Source organism: Tiliqua scincoides, chromosome 5 (assembly GCF_035046505.1).
Source record: "Tiliqua scincoides isolate rTilSci1 chromosome 5, rTilSci1.hap2, whole genome shotgun sequence".
Taxonomy (NCBI): domain Eukaryota; kingdom Metazoa; phylum Chordata; class Lepidosauria; order Squamata; family Scincidae; genus Tiliqua; species Tiliqua scincoides.
In genome coordinates, this window is record NC_089825.1 from 99,514,692 (window position 1) to 99,530,779 (window position 16,088).

The window sequence follows — 16,088 nt, forward strand, 5'->3', positions numbered from 1 at the left end:
AATATCTATATTGAGGAAAAGATGGTAAATAAATACACCTATATTGAGAAAAATATCAAAGAGATAGCTGGGGTCTGATTTGGGCCCCACTCAAAGGTGGGCCACAACTTTTAACAAGTGGAAACACACAGAAAAAAGGAGGATGTCCATAGTGTTGAGTATTGAAAGACAGCTTCCTCTTATGTCCCATTCTTTTTATTCTTAGATGCTACCCCATTCAGAATCTAATTGCTATTGGGCACTTGCGTACCACAGAGGGTAAAGGGGGACAGACGTCCCAGGGTTCCACCCTTCTGCCCCCCTGCCAGCATCCATGCCTCCCAGCCACCACTTTCACCACTTTCAGCTGCCCTTCAGAGACCTTCTGGGGGCCGGGGAAGTTGCATATGGCCTCCTCCTGCCCTCCGGAGGCCTTCTAATATTTCTGGAAGGCTTTTAAAAGCCCTTATGTTTAAAAGCCCTTATAAGACCTCCAGAGGGCCAGAGGAGACCATGTGTGGCCTGGATGCGATGGCAAGGGATGGCAGCCATGGGGGGGCAGTATTCTGTGATCCTTGCCCCGGGCAGCACAGGGGCCAGGATTGCCAGTGCAATTGCCAATTCCCTGATGAAATATAAGCACACTGAGTTTTCTGCTAGCAGAAAGGTACTTTGGGATTAAAACCAAATCCTGGTGTATTTCCTACTTCTTTTGGACTGTGCTCTGAACTGCTTTGAGTCCCAGTAGGAAAAACAAATCTCTCTACCGACTCTCCCTGAAGTCAAATACCACAGGAGTCCACAGCAGGTCGCTGGCAACAGGGGAGTTCTCTGTTGCTGGTCAGGATCAAGTTGATCTCCTGTTCTTTGTTTTCACACCGTCCAATGAACACTCGAGACAACAGGTATGGGAGAAAGGGCCACTTTATTTAGCAGTTACAACAGAAGAGGAGGCTGAGACCTGCAGTGTCCGAGGCAGCAAAGCCCCCTGTAGTGCGGAGGTGGGACCTCTGGGCAGTACCAGAACACATCTGCCCCCAGGCGGGCATGCACCCGACTCCAAGTCACGCCCCATTGTTGGGCAGCGCAGCTCATCCATGTCTGTCCCTTAAGGGGAAGGCAGCCGGACCGTGGGCTGTGCCACCTCGAGCCGCTGAGCCTCTGAGGTGGACCCCGCGGTCCCAGCCAGGGCCCCATCTACGTCCTCGTGCCGCCGAGCCCCTGAGGACTGAAACTGGGTTCTGCCCTGCCTATGCCACCTGAAGGTGCATGCCCGAAGTCCACTTCACACCTCCTAACCCACACCACCTGCCACCAGGAGGGGTCAGCCTAGCGCTTGACCCCCCCCGCTCCCAAGCAGGGGGAGAAGCGCCTCAAGGTCATCCTGCAGTTCTCTCAGAGAGATGTCCGCCCCTTGCTCAGACAAGTGCTCCCATCTCCTCTGTAGACAGCAGGCCTCGAGAAGGCAATGGCTGGATGCACAATGACCCGTCCACCGGTCCATGCCACACTGGCCAATCTCTTTGGCAACCTTCCTCATCATCCTCTCCACCTTAGCACAGCGACTGGCACCAAGCCACACCTGCTGCTGTACGAAGTCCAACCAGACCATCGTGATGCCGGGCAGCCAACCCTGAAGGGTGGCGAACTCCTTGCCTTCTCTGGGCCTGAGCGGCAGCCTGGACATCCAACACAGATCATTTTCACACAGGTGGATCACCAATATGTCAGACGACAAGTTCTCCTTCAATTACTCTGCATTGTGGGTAGCAGCTGGCCCCACTGCATCCCCTGCTTGGCCAGCCAGCCAACTTGCATGGCGGGGCCGAGCCCGAGCTGCGTTCCAAAATGTCTCGCGGCTGCCCACTTACAGGCCCAAACTACCATGGAATGGCCACAGACAGTTCACAAACCAGCTTCTCACCGCCTCCTGCAGAAGAAGAAAGATAAGTTATTGCCCCAACCCCTGCCCATTGCAGCGCCCCCCATAAAAGAGGGTGGTGCCAATGAAGGAGCCTGCCTCTAAAAGATCCGAACGTAGCACCTATAAGCTGTAGAACGTCAGCGTCCTATCTGTTGCATGTCGCCCCTGGACAGGCACAACACCGCGGCTGCAGAAGCCACTCCGATGCATAGGGAATGAAGGCTATACTCCTTTGGCTGCAACTCCAGGGCTATGAGGGCACGTGAAAAGACCACCCTAGACTGGAATAAAGTCAGCGGGGAGCTGTCCGTGTACTGGAACAGGGCTCCTACTCGTGCCACTGAATGTGCTACGTACTCCTGCAGTGCCTCAACCGGGCACAGCGGCAACCTGCCTGTCAAGCAGGTTGGAAAACATCACCCCTCTCTTAAAGTAGGGAGTAGGGGTAGCTAAGCAGGTTGTCATCCGAACCGCACCCCTCCCTCACCAGAGCAGGGACCATTCACCTGTTAAGTGAGTTGGCGGCATCGCCCCTCTCTATAACGGAATAAGGGCTGCGTACCTGTTAGCAGGTTGTTGACAGCGCATCCCACCTTTCCCACTAGAGCAGGGACAGCACGTCCATTAAAGCGGTTGGTAACACTGCCTGTTAAGCAGGCTGGTAGCAACTTTGCTGACATAACCTCACCCCTCCCCCACCGGAGGAGGGGCCGCTCATCATTAAGTGGGTTGGTAACCCCATCCCTCTCTCAAGGAACAGGGGCAGCATACCTGCCAGTGGGTTGTCAATCCTGTCAAGCGGGCTGATAACTGAACATCACCCCTTTCCCAGGGCAGGGACAGAGCACCCATTAAACAGTTGCTAATATGTAGAACGCCCCCCTCTCGAAGAAGGGGCCACAAATCCATTGCCCCTCCCCTAGGAGCTGGGACAGTGCACCCAGTAAGTGGGCTGGTAACGAAACATCACCCCTCTCTAAGGAGAAACCACTACATGGGTTGTTAACAGAAACCTTCTCCCCTCTTCCAAAGGCCTAGGGGCATTATGCCCACTAAGTGGTTCTGCACCAGAACACCACCCCCTCTCTAGAAGGAGCAGGGGCAGAACTCCTGGTAAGCGTGTTGCAGACATAACACCACCACACCCCCAGAAAACGGGTAAGCACACCCATTAAGCAGGCTGGTAACAGATCGCCATCCTCCCCTAAGGAGAAGGGGTAGCATGCCTGTTAAGCAGGTTGGTAATGGAACACCACTCTTCTCTTAAAGGCGTAGGGGGCGGCACACATATCTCCTCTCTCAAGGAGCAGGGGCAGCATGCCCACCAGGTAAGTTGCTAAATGCCCTGCTGATGCCCAGGGAAAACATAGTATTAAATGCCCCATCAACTCTGCTCAGTTCCTTGGGAGCTGAAGTCTGGCCAGGCAGCTTTCAAAGCGGCACCCACATAGATGGAGTGCATGCTGTAAGATGGCCAGGGGCTCCCCATATGGAGGGGGGTTGAATTGGGCTGGGGGTAGTGCCCTCCTACAGGCTGGTGCAAGATGGGAAACCCCAGTTCCTTGCATCCCCATGTGCCCTTTTAGGAGCTACCGGATCTGTACTGGCTTGCAGTCATTGGAGCTCATCTTATGCCTGTATACTCATCAGTAAGTTCCATTAAAAGCGATGGAACACACTCCCAGGAAAGTGTGGACAGGATTGTAGCCTTAAATCCAGCTATTCCTTGGAAGTTGGAGCCAGGATTTGAGCCCTATGTTCCAAGCCTCAGCATTCGGACTCAGAAGCAAGCTCCATTACAGCTCCACGGGGCTTACCCCTGACAAGTGGGGCGAGGACTGCAGCCCTATGTACCAAGCCTCTGCATGCCCCATCAGAAGCAAGTCCCCATTATCACCCAAGGGGCTTACTCCCTGTAAAGTGGGCGAGGACTGCAACCCTATGACCAAGTCTCTGTGTGCCTGTCCAGAATCAAGCCCCATTATAGCCCAAGGGCCCTTATAGTCCATGGAGCTTACTCCCAGGAAAGCGTGGCCAGGATTGCGGCCAAAGTCCAAGGTTCTGCATGCCTGCTCCAAAGCACGGCTCCTTATAGACTATGGGGCTTGCTCTCAGGAAAGTGTGTGTAGGATTGCGGCCAGAGTCCAAGACTCTGCCTGTCTCCTCAGAAGCAAGGCCCATTATAGACTATGGGGCTTACTCTCAGGAAAGTGTGTCTAGGATTGTAGCCAGAGTCCAAGGATCTGCATGCCTCCTCAGAAGCAAGGCCCATTATAGACTATGGGGCTTACTCTCAGGAAAGTGTGTCTAGGATTGCAGCCAGAGTCCAAGGATCTGCCTGCCTCCTCAGAAGCAAGGCCCATTATAGTCCAAAGGGCTTACTCCCTGGAAATTGTGGTTGGGGTTGCAGCCCCAGCATTTAAGCCTCTGCCTGGCTCCTCAGATGGAAGCCCCATTATGGTCCCTGGGGCTTACTCGCATGAAAGTGGGTGACGTGGAGACGCTGAGCTGTTGCCCGACTCCCATGGTGACTCCCCATGTGCGTGATCCTGCATGCAGCAGGGATCCGGGCTCGGCGGGACACCTCCTGGAGCATTTTATATTGATAAATATGATAGCCTTTGTATTGATGATTATTGTGTTGTTGTTTTTAATGTATGTTGGAATCTAGGGGCCAATACCCTTATGTATAACCTGTGTTGTACCTACCCTAAGTATAACCTATTTCCTTTCTTGTATCTGTAATAAATAAACAAATAAAATATTTTTTTTAAAAAAAGAGTATGAAATATACAATACTAAGGGCAGAATCCTAATCAGGTCTACTCAGAAGCTGAACTGTAATAGGGGTGAAATCTGAACTGCAATCACAGCAAAGGCAACACATCTCACATCTCACCATGATCCCAGTTCAGATTGCCCTTCCCAAAATTACATACTGTTTGATCTTCATAAACATGTATGTTATTCATTTCACAAGGACGATCAGGGATGTGTTTAGGTACTCTGTGATTATCCAGTACTGTAATTTCCTTCCTTGGGTAATCGGTAAGAAATACATCCATATTTCAAAAGAAGATGGATTTATTCTGAACTGTGTCAGTGCTCAGTGGTGGAACAGAGATTGATCAGGCATCTCTTCTTTAGCTCGCCTCACTGGCCAAACATTTCAGGAGGAAACTCTGTGACCACACATGCTGCTTACATGTGGCTCCAGAGTGAGGCTCTAGCAAGGTGCCTGCCATAGAGATATCATTGTAGCTGGAACTGTAGTTCAGGATGCGGAAGTTCAGATGCAGCTGGGTTAGACATGCATTTGCAGCCCTGTGGTTGTTTTTGCTCTTGATGCTGCTGCTTTTGCCTTCTCCTGACTGTTGGGAGGATGTGCCCCATGACTGTGAATTGGAAGGAAGCTATGGGGATACTAGGCTAGGAGATGCTGTCATTGGTGGGGTCCTCTCTCTTATACGTCCTGTACGCACTGCAATTGATTTTCAGAGCCTAACAGCAATGGAGGTCGGCAAATTCTCGTAAGTTATTATATGTTTGTTAGCCATCACTCTATTTAAAACATGAAGACTAGGGAACAAATGACTGCACTGTGGTGGAATTTCAACAGGTGCAGCTTGTTGGAAAGAACAGGGTGGGGATAGGGGTGTGCCATGGCCGGAAAGGGAATGGCTATTGTTGGAACCAGCTTCACTGACATTTGGTCTCCCTTCCTGGCCACCAACAACTCACACATATCCACTGGGACTTGCACAAGCAAAATCATTGCTGCAGGTCTGAGTAGATCCATTGCAGATCTATGATTGGGGCAGCTAAGACTTGCTTCATGGCAAAAGAAGAAGTGTTCCCTTACCTAATCATTTTTGTCCTGGTCAACTTCATTCCAGCTCCCCTCTTCCTTAACCCTCTTTAATTCAGCTTCCTTTTCTCATTGTACTAGTGATGAGTTTTTTGGTGTAGAATACTGCAGGGGTCATTGTCCCTCAAGTGATTGAGTGCCATGTGAACCAGCACTAAAAAAAACAACTTTGATCTTGATGGGGCAAGAACCTGACACTGATTGATCACTTACATTCACAATAGCTGTCAGTCATGCCCAGGATGAACAATGCTGTAGCAAAACAGTGCTCATGAAAATGCCACTGTGGGTAGTACTGTATATGCTGTATATGTATTTGTGGTGCATGTGACAATGTGATAGACGTTATCTCTACCTCAATGTCAATCTAATTGCAGAATAGAGTTCAAACATTATCAACATGCCCTGGCCTTCATTTTTGCCATTCATGAAATCAACAGGAATCCCAACCTCTTGCCCAACATGACCCTCGGTTTTAAAATCTACGACAACTTTTTTGAAGGAATGGACACATATAAGTCCATCCTGTGTCTACTCTTCAAAAGGCAAAGGAGTGTACCCAATTACAAGTGTGATAAGAAAGGTGATGTCTTGTCTGTCATTGGGGGATTCACGGAAGAGTATGTCATCCAAATGGCCAACATTCTTAGCCAGTACAAGTTTCCACAGGTATGTACATTCAGATGCATGAACGGGTGGCATAAAACTGCTCTTCACTTCTTATATTATTTGGGACTATATCAGTGAATGCCTTTTTTTAGCTTGAAAAGAATTGCAAAGGGGCAATGCAACAAGTAAATCATTTATTCAGAAGAAATAACCGTTTGAGGAGAGATAGATATGGGTCGCAGAATGGGTCGCAGAAAACTGCTCCTCACTCATTATCTATTATTTGGGACTTTATCAGTGAATGCCCTTTTTTTAGCTTGAAAAGAATTGCAAAGGGGCAAGGCAATGAATTGCTCAAATGGTTACTTTTTTAAAATAAGCAATTGTTTTTCTCAAAAGAAGTAACCATTTGAGGAGGTCCTTGAGATCTCAGTTGTATAGGAGGACATAAAATGACTGACCAGCAACCTAGATGTGGGCAGATTTCTCCTCAGACTTTAAATCAAGGCAGTTCACATGCCAAGGTTTTCTAAACCCCCAAAGAGATTTTTACAATAGAATTGCCTCCCAGTCTGGCCTTCCTCTGGCTGCTTCATCTCCCATGCAACTTGACAGCAACTCTTCTCTGTCACCGATGGTCAACTCGTTATCAGCGTGTCAATAACTCTCGGATACTTCTGGTTGTTTTGTACTGGTGTCCCCAGATCTTCAGGCAGACATGGCAGTAGCTGAGCTAGACCTCCTGCACAAAATATGTCTTTCAGTGTATAAAACTCAGGTTTGTATCAAGAAAATGTCTCATAAATACAGCCCATTATATAAACTGTTCTTAAGCACACCAATCTTGTCGCACTGATTTAATACTATTTAGTCATGTCTCATATTCTGGGGATACAAACCATAGAGGTGATTTTAATCTTTCAAAAAATTGAAACTTGAAGCTCGGCAAAACAATAGCTTGGTCTAAATCAAATACATTATCCATTTTAGGACTTTAAGTGATGGCTTGTGGACATGGTGAAAGGAAATGTGTTGTAACTCATTGAGAGCACAACCCTAAGCATGTCTACAAGTCTCACTGTGTTCAATGGGGCTTACTCCCTGGAAAGTAAGTATAGTGTTGCAGACTTACTATAAATTCCAGGCATAAGTGTGCATAGGATTGCAAACTTACTATAATTTATTGATGGGAATGTCTTCAAAGATACATTGTTCAGTATACTCAGAGTATCATTGATAAGCAAAAATCTGGATTGTAGTAAACACTTTGGTTTGGAAAACAGTGGTTAATTCTCAAACCTGATATGAGCCATGTTTCCCCCTGTTAGCTTACCTATGGAACATATGAGATGCCAGTCACAAGAAATAATTTTCCTTTTATATACTGGATGGCAATAAGGGAAGGTACTCTACACACCGGAATAGTCCAGCTACTGATGCATTTTCAATGGACATGGATTGGCCTCATTGTTTCAGAGGATGATAGTGGAGAAGGCTTCCTGCAGAGGCTGACCCCATTGCTTGCCCGGAATAGCATTTGTGTTGCCTTCTTAAAAAGGACTGACAGTCCCAAGGATTTGAATGTGTATTCCACTCAAAGTACATACTTAAAAAATATATTAAGTATACGCCCTACACTTTTATCAACGACAGCCAATGTTGTTATTGTCAGTGGGGATTCTCAGTCTCTGGTAACACTAGCCATCATTTTAAATATTGCTGAATTTATCTATAAATCCCATATAGGGAAGATTTGGATCACATCACCTCAATGGGATATCACCAGAGCTACAGAAAATGAGGGCTTCTGTGCAAAAACATTCCATGGGACTTTGTCTTTCACAACCTCCACAAGGCCCGTGCCAGGATTCCAGGACTTCCTTCAGACTCTAAAGCCTGATAAGTCACTCACACGTTTTCTCTGCATTTTCTACAAACTTGCATTCAGGTGTTTCCATGATGGGGAACACTGTACAGGAGAGGAGAAACTGGAGAGCCTGCCTCAGTCTCTGTTTGAGATGGAGATGAGTGATCAGAGCTACCGCATTTACAATGCTCTCTATGCTGTAGCGCATGCTTTAAATGCCATGTTTTTGCCCAGACCAAAAACAGTGCTGAACAGAGACACATCCAAACTGTTGAACATTGAACCGTGGCAGGTATATTCCTCACTGCATTGATATGGTTATGTATGATGTAATTCCAAACACAGTTAGTAGGAAGAAACTTGCTACTGAGCAGAATGAAAAGTTCTTCTAAATGAAATTGCTGTGGATGGAATGGGTGGTGTGGGTGAAGTCATGTCCCTGGGCACATGGGGTGGACACACTGCAGAAGCTAAGCAGATCTGGATCTTGCAGGACTTTGAAGACAGACAAACTGGGTATCCCAGATGCAATGCTTTAAGTTGCAAAAGGAAAGAAAGATGGAATATAAATATTTAATTGTGCAAACCAGCCACTAGTATTGTTAACACAAAGCTCCCTGTAAACCACTGAGTAGAGGAACAAATGAAATACTTCAATAGAGCTCAACTTTTCCAGCTTTCTATCACCAAGGCAGCTGCAGCGTAGCCCCTAGGCCTCTGTGACTAGCCCCATACTGCAGGATGTAGTGCATGCCCCATTGGCATAAGTACTAGAAAGTTGAATAGCATTGGGCCCAAAGATATGCAAATGTTGGATGGATATAATGGTGAGCTGAGAGGAGAGAAAGATGAGGAAGATCTGGCAAGCCTATTCTGTTTTTAATGAATGAATAAAATGTTCTTGTATCTTGTAATTGGTACATCTCAGGTTTACAGGTACCTTTTTTTGACTGGGTGTTTGATAATACAGTGTACAATATTAAGGTATCAACTGTTTTCTACTTTCCGTTTTTGTCCAATCTAGATGCACTCTTTTCTGAAAAATGTCCACTTTAACAATGGTGCTGGCCATGAAGTCTGGTTTGCCGATGAGGAATTGTCATCTGGACTTGATGTTATTAATTGGGTCACTTTCCCTAATCAATCCTTCCTTAAGATTCAAGTTGGAAAGATGTCTCCAAGTCAAGAGTTTACCATCCACAATGATGCCATTGTGTGGAATAGCAGATTTAAGGAGGTAGGGCTAAAATTCTTCAGCAAGGTGACCTCCTCATTTGCCTGGGAACATGATTTTACCCACACCACCCAAGCATTCCTGAGCATCTGAACGTTCCTGGAGACATGCACTGCATGCTATGGTGAAGGCATGGCTGAGAGGTCTTTGAGATGTAAGGGAACATACTTTCCCCTTACCTCTGCATAGGCCCCTGACAGTTTATGGGTCTCCTTCTACCTATGCCAGCCAGTTAATTGGTATGAGCCCAAGGAGATCCAGAGGGTGGAGCAGCTTGAAAAATAGGGGATCGAATCCAAAATGCATGACTGCCAGCAGATCAACCCTTTCCTTCCCTGACACACCCCAGTTCCTCCCCTGAAGTTCCGCCCCATTACTCTTCCTCTCTGCTTATGGCCCACCCCTGACGACAACTTGCTTGGGATGGTAGAGACTCCTGAAGCCACGGCTGTGCACTCTGAGGTGCTCACCATTTGTGGCATTGGCCTGACAGCACGCAACAGAGGCCCAGCTCTTGTGCTGCCACAAAGTGTCCTGCAATGCTGGAATGTGAGTTCTGGCAGTGCAGGGTGACCATAGGATTGTACCCTTACAGAGCAATCCTATGCCTCCCTACTCAGAAATAAGTCTCACTGAGTTCAATTGAATTCTCAAACTGTGGGTCAGGACCCACGAGGTGTGTCACGAGCCATTTTCAGGTGGGCCTCCATTCATTTCAAGGTGTATTTTATTTTTAATATATTAGATGCATGTGACTGCATTTGTGGAAATGTTACCGATCTGCACTTTTAACAGGCTACTATGGGTATGCCTTTAACGATGATAGTCAATGGGGATTACACCCAGGTAAGTGTGAATAGGATTGCAGTCTGTGTGGTGTTTGGGGCATTTTTTAAAAACTGATTGGCAACAGCTTGGGAGGGTTGTTCTTTACTTTAAGTCAATCTGTAAACTTTTAATGTACTTATTTACTCTAATTTTGTTGTATGGGGGAGTGAAAAACGTTCCTGCTTGATGATGTCACTAGAAGCCATAAGATCACTTCCAGGTTAATGACATCACTTCTTTTGGGTCCCAATAGATTGTCACTCTAAAAAGTGGGTCTCGGGGCTAAAATAAATAAAAGACAGAATAAAACTATTTTAAACATATTTGCAAGGCACATAGCATGTCATGTTGATTAAACAAATACCTATATTGAGATAAACGTTGAGATAAATATCAAATAGATAGCTGGGTTTTGAGGTGGGACTCAAAGTTTGTGTCCCATGTACAAGTTTCAACAAGTTGAAGCCTACTGGAGAAAGAAGGATGGCCATAGTGGGGGACATTAAAAGAGCTTCTCTTGTCATAGTGGGGGACATTAAAGAGCTTCTACTTATGTCCCTATTTTTTATTCTTAGACATCACCCCATCAGAATCTAATTGCTATTGGGCACTGGCAGACCTGGGGAGGAGGTAAAATGCCATGGGGCGCCACACCTCAGAGCCGGCCAGCCCCCATGCCTCCGTCCACACCCCTGCTGCCATCCGTGCCCCCTCACCACTGCTTTTGGGTGACCTCCGGAGGCATTCTGGGGGCTGTGGAGGTTGCACATGTCAGATCTGCCACATTTCCCATCATGCATATCATGGTAGCATCAGGTTTAATATGCTTAAAATGAAGTGAAGTGAATGGGGACACACCTGACCGACCTAATCAATCCTGAACCACAGTTAGCTGCCATCCACACCCCCACCACCATCCACATCTCCCAATCACCATTTTCAGCTGCCCTCTGAAGTCCTTCTGGGAACCGGGATAGCGGCACAAGGCCTTCTTAAAAGCCCTTCGAACTGTCACTTCTGGTTTTCTGACAAAAATGGGAAGTAATGTTTAAAAGCACTTGAAGGCCTCCGGAAGGCCAGAGGAGGCCACGTGCCTCCTGGATGTGATGGTAAGAGGTAGCAACCAATGGGGCAGGCAGCATTCTGTGGTCCTGGCCTGGGGCAGCACAGGGACCAGGAATGCCAGTGCGATGGGCCAGTTCGCTGATGAAATAAAAGCATGCTAAGTCTTCTGCTAGCAAAGGGCCCTTTGGGAATAAAACCAAATACTGACGTATTTCCTGTTTCATTTGGCTCTGCCCTGAGCTCTTTGGAGCCTCGGTAGGAAAAAGAAATCACTCTACCGAAATGGGAGAATAGAACTCTCCCTGAAATCCAATAGAACAGGAGTCTTCAAGAGGTCACTCGCAGCAGGAGAGTAATCTGTTGCTGGTCAGGTGAGCTGCTCTCGATAAGGTGAAGTGCACTGAAAGGGAAGGATGGTCATGCAGGTGGGCATCCAACATTCGCTTCAGCTTTTCTCCCCGTTCTTTCTTCTTAGAATCTGCCTCGTTCAACCTGTGTTGAGAGCTGCCGTGTTGGACACAGCAAGGCGGTTCGAGAGGGGGAAGCAACCTGTTGCTATGATTGTACTCCGTGTCCCGATGATATGATGTCTAACCAGACAGGTAAGTGGCAGTGCACAGATTTTCCAAGAAATATTTGCAAATATTAGTCCACCCTAAAACCATAACATATGCCTTTGTACTGGCCTGATCTTCTGCAAACAATTTATGATGCACTGCTTCTTAAAGGGAACACTGATTAGAAGTGCAACAAGGGAGGCACCTTGAAAGACTTCATAAGAACATAAGAACAGCCCCACTGGATCAGGCCTTAGGCCCATCTAGTCCAGCTTCCTGTATCTCACAGCGGCCCACCAAATGCCCCAGGGAGCACATCAGATAACCTCATCCTTGTGCCCTCCCTTGCATCTGGCATTCTGACATAGCCCATTTCTAAAATCAGGAGGTTGCACATACACATCATGGCTTGTAACCTGTAATGGATTTTTCCTTCAGAAATTTGTCCAATCCCCTTTTAAAGGCGTCCCAGGCCAGATGCCATCACCACATCCTGTGGCAAGGAGTTCCACAGACTAACCACACACTGAGTAAAGAAATATTTTTCTTTTGTCTGTTCTAACTCTCCGAACACTCAATTTTAGTGGATGTCCCCTGGTTCTGGTGTTTTGTGAGAGTGTAAAGAGCATCTCCCTATCCACTCTGTCCATCCCCTGCATAATTTTGTATGTCTCAATTATGTCCCCCCCTCAGGCGTCTCTTTTCTGGGCTGAAGAGCCCAAACGCCGTAGCCTATCCTCATAAGGAAGTGCCCCAGCCCCTTAATCATCTTAGCTGCCCTCTTTTGCACCTTTTCCATTTCCACTATATCCTTTTTGAGATGTGGCGACTAGAACTGGACACAATACACAGGTGTGGCCTTACCAAAGATTTGTACAACGGCATTATAATATTAGCCATTTTGTTCTCAATACCTTTTCTAATGATCCCAAGCACAGAATTGGCTGTCTTTACTGCCACCGCACATTGGGTCAACACTTTCATCGACCTGTCCACCACCACGCCAAGATCTCTCTCCTGATCTGTCACAGACAGCTCAGAACCCATCAGCCTATATCTAAAGTTTTGATTTTTTGCCCCAATGTGCATGACTTTACACTTACTGACATTGAAGCATATCTGCCATTTTGCTGCCCATTCTGCCAGTTTGGAGAGATCCTTCTGGAGCTCCTCACAATCACTTCTGGTCTTCACCACTGGCAAAAGTTTGGTGTCGTCTGCAAACTTAGCCACCTCACTGCTCAAACCTCTCTCCAGGTCATTTATGAAGAGGTTGAAAAGCACCAGTCCCAGGACAGATCCTTGGGGCACACCGCTTTTCACCTCTCTCCAGTGTGAAAATTGCCCACTGTCACCCACTCTCTGTTTCCTGGCCTTCAACCAGGTCTCAATCCAGGAGAGGACCCGTCCTCTAATTCCCTGACTGTGGAGTTTTTTTCAGTAGCCTTCGGTGAGGGACCGTGTCAAATGCCTTCTGAAAGTCCAGATATATAATGATCATGGGTTCTCCCGCATCCACATGCTTGTTGACCTTTTCAAAGAATTCTAAAAGGTTTGTGAGGCAAGACTTACCCTTACAGAAGCCATGCTGATTCTCCCTCAGCAAGGCCTGTTCGTCTATGTGTTTTGAGATTCTATCTTTGATGAGGCATTTCACCATCTTACCTGGTAGAGATGTTATTCTTAGACGTTATTGCATCAGAATCTAATTGCTATTGGGCGCTGGCATACCATGGGGGAGGTAAAATGGCCTGGGGTGCCACCCCTCAGAGCCGACTGGCCCCCCTGCCATCATCCACACCCCTGCTGCCTTCCTTGCCGCCTCACCACTGCTTTTGGCTGCCCTCTGGGAGCATTCTGGGGACTATGGAGGGTGCACATGTCAAAACTGAAAGTAGCGTCTAAAAGCACTTGAGGGCCTCCGGAGGGCGAGAGGAGGCCACACGCAGACTGATGGCAACTAGTGGGGGAGGGGCAGCATTCTGTGGTCCTGGCCTCGGGCGGCACAGGGGCCAGGAATGCCAGTGCTACTGGGCCAATTCCCTGATAAAATAAAAGCATACTAAGTCTTCTGCTAGCAGAAGAGCACTTCTGGAATAAAACCAAATTCCGATGCATTTCCTGTTTCACTTGGGCTCTGCTCCAAACTGTTTTGAATCCCAGTAGGAAGACTAAATCTCTCTACAGTAGCGGTTCTCACACATTTAGCACTGGGACCCACTTTTTGGAATGAGAATCTGTCAGGACTCACCAGAAGTGATGTCATGACCGGAAATGACATCATCAAGTAGGAAAATTTTTTACAATCCTAGGCTGCAATCCTACCCACATTTACGCAGGAGTAAGTCCCATTTACTATCATTGTGAAAAGAATATACATAGTAGCTTGTTAAAAGTACAGGTCTGAAACATTTCCCCAAATGCATTCACATACCACAGTAGCATCAAATCTAATATATTAAAAATAAAATATTGAAATGAATGGAGACACACCTGAAATTGGCTCACGACCCACCTAGTGGGTCCCAACCCACAATTTGAGAAAAACCGCTCTACAGAAATGTGAGTATAGAACCCCTGCTTAAGTCAAATACAACAGGAGTCCTTAACAGGTCGCTGCAGCAGGGGGGTTTTCTGTTGCTGGTCAGAATTGAGTTGAGCTCCTGCTCTTGATAAGCTGAAGTGCACTGAAAGGGAAGGATGGTTCTGGTGGTGGGCATCAAATGTTTGCTTCACATTTTTGTTCTTCGAATGTGCCTCGTTCAACCTGTGTTGAGAGCTGCCACGTTGGACACAGCAAGACGGTTCAAGAGGGAGAAGCAATCTGTTGCTATGATTGCACTCCCTGTCCCGATGGCATGATGTCTAACCAGACAGGTAAGTGGCAGTGCACAGATTTTCCAGGAAATATTTGCAAATATTAGTTCACCCTAACACCATAGCACATGCATTTGTATGGTCTGCTCTTCTCCAAATACTTAAATCATGATCCACTGATTCTTAAAGGGAACACTGGTTACAACTGCAACAAGGGAGGCACCTTGAAAGACTTCAGAGGCAGTCCATCATACAGTTAAGTGAAATTAATCCTGCTGGTGCCTATCCCTTGCTGCATTTGGTCTTGCCCTCCCCCGATCCTAAGCACTGAAGTGCCAAGAAAGAAAATGGGGAATTCTTGTCCAACATTTTCTCTCAACCTCCCATCATTCTTCTGGATTCATAGAACTACTGACTCTCTCTTTGTCCTTTCAGATGCAGCTCATTGCGTCAAATGCCCAAAAGATCAGTACCCAAACAAGAACCAAGATCAATGTATCCCCAAACAGATAGCCTTCCTAAACTATGAGGAACCCTTAGGAATTGGGTTGGTTTCTATTGCTTTTTCCTTTACAGCAATGACAGTTTTGGTGATACTGATCTTTTTAAAGAACTGGAACACTCCCATTGTCAAAGCCAACAATCAAAACCTCACCTGCATTCTTCTCAGCTCCATCCTGCTTTGCTACCTTTCCTCCCTGCTCTTCATCGGCAAACCTGGAAAGGTCTCCTGCCTTCTCCGACAATCGGCTTTTGGCATCAATTTCTCTGTGGCAATTTCTTGTGTTTTGGCAAAAACCATCACTGTGGTCCTGGCCTTCATGGCCACCCAGCCAGGGAACAGGATGAGGAAATGGCTGGGGAAAAAAGTGGCCCACTCCATTGTCCTTTCCTGTTCCCTCATTCAAGTGGGGATTTGCACTGTATGGCTGTCCACCTCTCCTCCATTTCCAGATGTTGACATGCACTCCCAGACTGAGCACATCATAGTGGAGTGTAATGAAGGGTCGATCTTCATGCTCTATTCTGTCCTGGGCTACGTTGGTTTTCTGGCCCTCACCAGCTTCACAATCGCTTTCCTTGCCCGAAAACTGCCAGATACTTTCAATGAAGCCAAATTCATCACCTTCAGCATGCTGGTCTTCTTCAGTGTGTGGATCTCCTTCATTCCTGCTTACCTGAGCACCAAGGGGAAAGACGTGGTGGCCGTGGAGGTCTTTGCCATCTTGGCTTCCAACACTGGCCTTCTGATTTGCATTTTTCTTCCTAAATGCTATGTTATTGTGCTAAAACCAACTCTCAACTCCAAGCAGCTGCTAACAGAGAAAAGAAGTAATTAA

The 16,088-nt window shown here is 47.0% G+C and overlaps 1 protein-coding gene across 1 annotated transcript; it reads left to right on the forward strand.

Moving 5' to 3' along the window:
• Positions 1-3,220: 3,220 nt before the first annotated feature.
• On the forward strand, positions 3,221-16,088 carry LOC136652575 (vomeronasal type-2 receptor 26-like). Its single transcript, XM_066629510.1, has 8 exons — positions 3,221-3,231; positions 6,149-6,391; positions 8,329-8,539; positions 9,272-9,484; positions 10,277-10,327; positions 11,850-11,976; positions 14,626-14,808; positions 15,184-16,088. The coding sequence occupies exons 1-8, from the start codon at positions 3,221-3,223 to the stop codon at positions 16,086-16,088; spliced, it is 1,944 nt and encodes a 647-aa protein (XP_066485607.1).

Bases quoted from the DNA above. Each gene is read 5' to 3' on its own strand.
- LOC136652575 (XM_066629510.1), top strand. The intron at 9,485-10,276 runs GTAGGGCTAAAA...CACTTTTAACAG, and splicing joins GGAATAGCAGATTTAAGGAG to GCTACTATGGGTATGCCTTT. The intron at 10,328-11,849 runs GTAAGTGTGAAT...CTTTCTTCTTAG, and splicing joins TCAATGGGGATTACACCCAG to AATCTGCCTCGTTCAACCTG.